This window comes from Nothobranchius furzeri, chromosome 4 (assembly GCF_043380555.1).
Source record: "Nothobranchius furzeri strain GRZ-AD chromosome 4, NfurGRZ-RIMD1, whole genome shotgun sequence".
NCBI lineage: Eukaryota > Metazoa > Chordata > Actinopteri > Cyprinodontiformes > Nothobranchiidae > Nothobranchius > Nothobranchius furzeri.
The window spans coordinates 10,352,396-10,358,849 of record NC_091744.1 but is presented as its reverse complement, the minus strand read 5'-3'; the positions used below and the strand labels follow the sequence as shown (position 1 = coordinate 10,358,849).

General features: G+C 44.4%; 1 protein-coding gene across 1 annotated transcript; it reads left to right on the top strand.

Moving 5' to 3' along the window:
• The first annotated feature begins 1,745 nt into the window (after positions 1–1,745).
• pou4f2 (POU class 4 homeobox 2) lies at positions 1,746–5,312 on the top strand. Its single transcript, XM_015975616.3, has 2 exons — positions 1,746–2,575; positions 2,924–5,312. Exons 1-2 carry the CDS (start codon positions 2,348–2,350, stop codon positions 3,854–3,856), a joined length of 1,161 nt encoding a protein of 386 aa, XP_015831102.1. The 5' UTR covers positions 1,746–2,347; the 3' UTR covers positions 3,857–5,312.
• The last annotated feature ends 1,142 nt before the right edge of the window (positions 5,313–6,454 follow it).

Here is a 6,454-nt window from a genome sequence, read left to right as displayed (position 1 = left end):
CATCAACTAAACTGTTGGAAACTGTTCTTCAAAGTCGATCGCTCATTGAGGCTAGTGCTGATTTATTTGACTTAAGATATAGTGTGTGTGTGTGCGTGCGTGCGTGCGTGCGTGTGTGTGTGTGTGTGTGTGTGTGTGTGTGTGTGTGTTTCATTGTGGATGAAAATTTCATACGCCGATTTAGAGGTGGTGAAATATAAATGATTCCTTTAAAGTTTCATCAGGAATCAGTCTGTCGGTATATGTGAGCCGACACTGATCGCTCCTTGATGTCTCCTGAGCCTGATCTCTGTCTGAAGGTGCATGCGTGGCTCCAGCAGCGTCTGTTTGTCCCGCTGGGGCGACGACACGCTTCTGCAGCTGCTGCGTGGCTGTGCGGCAGCACCAACAGGCTTCCTGTCACCGCCACGAGGAAATCAAATATAAACAGAGGGAAAGGTGGGAGAGAAAGCGCGGAGAATGTGGAAAACTCGCCTCATCTTTAGGAAATCGCGCTGCTTTACTGTTTGAGTTTACTGCAGCTTTGCACTATAGCCGGAGCTGCGATGTGCTTCCTACAATTAGGATAGCTGCAGTTCATCAGTCCGTGAAAATCTAAAAAAAATCGTAGTATCATGCTCCAATAGATTAAATTAAAAAAAAAAATCCGAAAAAAACTCACGGTGTGTGCAAACAGGGGGATTTTACCATGAAAACTGAGTTATTTCAAATATCTCTAAATGTTTTTATCCCCCTTGTCTCCTCGTGACAACAGCTGATCAGTTTAAAGCATCTAGACACTCCTTGTTAATTTTAGCGTGATTAAATATTATAATTGTGTTACAGATAATGTGGCTTAATTAGTGGAGAGGTTGGATAATAGCCTGTCATGTGAGGAATAGAAATCAGGAAATTAAACGCATTCAGTATTAACATTATTGTTGTTTTACTGTTTTTATCGTCATGCATCTATTAGGCAGAGAGTGGAAAATAAAAAACAGAATAGCTGTTTTATTTTTGTATTATTATTATTACCATTTAAAAATTTAAACACAAATATTTCATGCAATAAAAGTATTTATTTAAAACAATTGCATAATATAAAGTATCAGTTTTGAATAAAATCGCTTCCATTGTTTAAACGTTTGCAACTTTATTAATGCTTTATTTCACATTTTTATTCTTTAAATCATCAAATCAAATCGAATTCAGCGTCTTTTCTGTAAGCACATCTGGAGCTGTCCGTGGTGCTGAACTGCTTTTTCTGCTCATCACAGAGCCCGGGCGGAGTTTATTTGCAAAAATTTATAAAACAAAATAAAATTAAAATCTAAAACACAAAGACAGAACTCCCACAAAATTCCTGAGCCTTGTTAGAAGGTTTGGCAACGAGGTGTTGGTGATGAAGTGGAGTCATTTGAAATAAATGCATGGTTGTAGACTGCCCATGCGCAGAGTCCCCGGCGGCGGCGGCGCGCGGCGGTGCAGCTAATGAAGAATAATAAATCATGAAAGGGTTGTTCAGGTGCAGCTGTGTGAGGTGCGTGCGTGTGTGTGTGTGTGTGTGTGTGTGTGTGTGTGTGTGTGTGTGTGTGTGTCTGTGCGGGGGGTGGGCTAAGAGAGGCTAAGGGAGGGTGTGTGTGTGTGTGTGTGTGTGTGTGTGTGTGTGTGTGTGTGTGTGTGTGTGTGTGTGTGTGTGTGTGTGTGTGTGTGTGTGTGTGTGTGTGAGGGAAAGAGGGAAGGAGGGAGATAGAGAAAGAGGCGGAGAGAGTCTGCCCTTCGCCTCAGAGCGCAGGCAGTTTGGGTCCCCGCAGCATTCACCGGAGTCGGAGAGAGCCAGAACGGAGACTGTCACCGCCGTCCACTCCTCACACACAACCGAAACGGAAATCTTTTGCCTTTTTTTAAACAAAAGCCGCAAACAGATCAACGAAATCAGCTACTTTTGGAAATCCTGAGAGACGGAAAGCCATTTTATTTGTATTTTCTTTTTCTTTTTTGGCGACATCACTGAGGAGTCCTGCCAAAAACCTGTACACAGATCTGAGGTAAATGAGTAAATCTGTAGATAACAGTTATGGGGAAAAGCAGACAGTGCTTTTGAACATCGCGCCACAGGTCCGCAGAGGAAGAGGCATCAGCTGCATGGCTTGTCGGTAAAAAAAAAAAAAACCGAAGAGAGAGAGAGAGAGAGACCGTCATACCTGCACGTGCTTTAATAAATAGATGTGGTTTTGAGTTGGACCATCGTCTTCAGCTTGCACTTTACTCGACTTCCTGCGAAGCAAGCGGGCTCCCAACTCCCGACCGAGGAGGCGGAGCCTTAACTTATTAAAAGGAACTTTCAGAGGTTTGGACGCCAGCAAATATGATGATGATGTCTCTGAACAGCAAGCAGGCTTTCAGCATGGCCCACACCAGCCTGCCCGAGCCCAAGTACTCCTCACTGCATTCCTCCTCGTCCTCCACTCTGACTTCCAATGCGCCCTCGTCGTCCTGCTCGTCTTCCCGACACAGTAGCACCATCATCAGCAGCAGCGGCGGCGGCAGCAGCAGCTCGGAGGCGATGCGCAGAGCCTGTCTCCCAACCCCACCGGTACGTATTCTGCATAATCACACCTTAAAGGCACATTTTGACAGCCCACTTTTTTTTTTTTTTTTTGCTTGATGTTTTTTTCATGTCTACACAGCAAATCACCCAATACCTCCTTATTTTTTCTCTCTCCTCTTGCTCAACTTGTGTATTCAGTCGGCTTTGCCTTTATTAATTTTTATGACCTGGGATGTTGCATGATTCTTGTTTTGTGTGCCCCCTCCCCTCCCCTCATTTTTATTTTATTTTTTTGGATTTCTTTTTTTCCACATTCTGGAAATGTTTTAAACCGAGGAGTGGAGGGAGAATTCCCTGCTGACAGTTATATGTGCATTCTATTTGCAATTGCAGAGCAATATATTCGGAGGCTTGGATGAGAGTTTGCTGGCCCGGGCTGAAGCTCTCGCGGCGGTGGATATAGTCTCGCAGACCAAGAGCCACCACCACCCTCCACATCACAGCCCCTTCAAGCCAGACGCCACCTACCACAACATGAACACTCTCCCCTGCACGTCGTCTTCGTCCTCCTCCTCCTCGGTGCCTATTTCTCACCCGTCCGCTCTGGCTGGCCACCACCATCACCACCATCACCACCACCATCACCAGCCCCACCAGGCGCTGGAGGGGGACCTACTGGATCACATCACCCCGGGACTGGCACTGGGAGCCATGGCGGGGCCGGATGGCTCGGTCGTATCCACGCCTGCGCACCCTGCCCACATGGCGGGCATGAACCACATGCACCAGGCGGCCATCAACATGGTCCATGCCCACGGGCTTCCACCACACATGGGCATGAACGACGTGGACGCCGATCCCAGGGACTTGGAAGCCTTCGCGGAGAGGTTTAAGCAGAGACGGATCAAACTCGGGGTTACCCAGGCGGACGTAGGGTCAGCGTTGGCCAGTCTGAAGATTCCTGGGGTGGGCTCTCTCAGCCAGAGCACCATTTGCCGATTCGAGTCCCTCACGCTGTCCCACAACAACATGATCGCTTTGAAGCCCATCCTGCAAGCGTGGTTAGAAGAAGCTGAGAAATCACACAGGGAGAAACTGAATAAACCCGAGCTGTTCAACGGCGCAGAGAAAAAGCGGAAGCGCACGTCGATAGCGGCGCCGGAGAAGAGATCGCTGGAGGCCTACTTCGCCATCCAGCCTCGTCCCTCCTCGGAGAAAATCGCAGCGATCGCAGAAAAGCTGGACCTGAAAAAGAACGTGGTGCGTGTCTGGTTTTGCAACCAGCGACAGAAACAGAAACGAATGAAGTACTCCGCGTGCGTCTAGAAGCCGCCAACGAAAAAGACTTGGAACTGTTTATTTGTATCATATTTCCTATCTCTCACACGCCTCCCCTTTTTTCAATCATCAATGACTTTGTGCTTTGAACTTTGAGGAAAAAAAGAATCAAAAAGTCATAAAAAACGAACAATAACTGAAAAAATGTCGAAAACACCCAGTCACGTCTCTTTTACGCGCTGAGGAGGAAGACATGGAGGCATCGTTTTTGGCGGAGCAAGTAAGATCACACTTTCCACCTTATTAAGGCAGTAAGGACTCTTTAAACTTTGTTTTTTAATGTATTATTTATTATAGTTTGCGATGAAATATCATTTTTAATTTACAAACTCCTACTTAATTCAAAACACTTACATGTTATTTGTTTTTGGGAGGGGGGCAGCTTATAGGATGAGCTACAGTTTCCCTCCGAGTTCATGACAATGCAGTCTGACATTTATTCAGGTCCGTGGGGGGATTAGCAGGAAAGCACACAAGTTGAGAGCTAATATTAGATTACTGCCAAATAAACCTTCCTGTAAATGAATCATTTACTTGTCACACACTTCGTTTCGTGTCTAAATGTGGAATTGATTATTTCAGGGATCTGTTTTTAAGATTCCTGCGTTTTAACATAAAATCCAGGGGGTTGTTTTTTAAGGGCCTCATGAGGCGGAATGATCGAAATTGGGACTCGCTTGCTTGTAACTTTAATATTTATTTATTTTAAATATTCTTTACAATGAGGAAAAAATATGATTTTCCATGCAGCTTAAGTTACAATCCAACGTAGGCCAGTCTTATGAACTATTTATTGGGTGAGGTCATGTTTACTTCATTATATATTTATTGGGATCCCCCCCCCCCCACCCACCTACACACACACACACACACACACACACACACACACACACACACACACACACACACACACACACACACACACACACCTTGTTCTGCTTGAGGAAATCTAATCCTGACAGCAAGTTATGAGTGTTGATCCGGTTTAAAAAGTGTGTGTGCGTGTGTGTGTGTGTGTGTGTGGGGGGGGGGGGGGTCTCCAGTTTTGATGTCTGAGATGGTACAATCGAGATATTTATGAGATAGAATCTCTTTTTAAAAATTACTTTATGTATGCTTGTTTGCTGCTGTTTATTTGTATAAATATACACGCATCATGACGAGATTGTTGCTTGTTGAACCACCTTGTTTAATTCAACTGTTTCTGTTTTTTTTTTCTTGATGACAAAAAGAACCATGGAAGTGTAAAATGTAAATATTTCATTGGAATCAGTCGATGCACATAAATATATCGCTGTATTGCTGTTTAGCTGAGGTATAAACTTATTTCTGTATTGTTTGTTGCTTTATTTTCTTAACAATTTCATTTCCATCCATGTAAATTTAAATTATTTCCTTATTGAACTGATATGTGTTTCATTAAAGAACGAACTTTAACATTTAAGTGGACGTTTTGTTGTGAGTGTGGCTCATCCAGACGTATTAATATAGATATTTTCTTTTTACTCATTCATCTGTTTATTTATTGATGAGGAGGAGGGGAAGGCTTAAGCTGCGGGAAGCTGAGCTTTTAAAAGCAGCTTGTGGATTCTTTGAGTACAAATATTTCATTTTCTTGACATAATCGCTCACAAAGAGGCGCTCAGCTTGGTGTTATATAGAAAATTAGCCTGGTTTGAGTGTAGACGAGCACTCTGGTAACCCCCCACCTCCTCTCGCTATTATGCCTCAGACTGAATACCAGCCATGTAAATGTGATTTGTAATTAGAATTTCTTTTCTTTCTTTTTTCATTCTCGCCTTGAACTGCTGATTTCACCGTGCTCCTCCAGGCCTCATCATGCAGCAGGGCCTTATTTCTCTCCTCCATCAGCGTTAAAGACACACATGGCTTCTCCAGTGACACGCTGCCTGCCTGCTAGCCAGCTTATAGCAGCTCACAGTCGCCTTACCTGAGAGCAAATGCTAATATTCTATTAGAGTCTAATCAGGGGGTCTGTGGAGAGCTAGATGGGTCCCTGGAGCACAGACTTGCCAGATGTCAGCCCGCCAGAAAAACAGCCTCGCCTGCCAAACGTGGCCGACTCTTTTTGAATACACACTCAAACATTCGATCTGCACAGTGAATGCTTTTGAAGAAAAATGAATAAATAGATAAAGAAGTTGTATTTAGAGGAGGGTTATTTTGAGCGTCACGTCTAAATCAGAGCTTCAGGGCTGGATGAGTTAGCGCTGAGCAAGCGTTTCAGCACCATGGACAGTTCAGTTCCAGACCTCACCGGGACATTTTTTCTGAAAATAACATTTTACAGGTTGCTACTTAACTTTCAAAAAATCACCTGTAGGTTGTTACTCTTCAATCAAACCTTTTTTCTTCCACACCTCACTGACATGGCTCCCCACCTCAGGGCTCCCCAATCAACCGAACAACATCTTCATAACAGCCGCGCCAAGAGCCAGAAACACGCTCCAATGCAATCCGACCGGCCTCAAATGACGAATTAAAGAGTATCAAAACGACCCTGATTAATGAGACTGCGATGATGGTTCATCAATTAAAAGATGCTCCTGGTGAGTGCCTCTAATT

Bases quoted from the DNA above. Each gene is read 5' to 3' on its own strand.
- pou4f2 (XM_015975616.3), top strand. From the start codon at position 2,348: ATGATGATGATGTCTCTGAACAGCAAGCAGGCTTTCAGCATGGCCCAC. The intron at 2,576-2,923 runs GTACGTATTCTG...TTGCAATTGCAG, and splicing joins CCTGTCTCCCAACCCCACCG to AGCAATATATTCGGAGGCTT.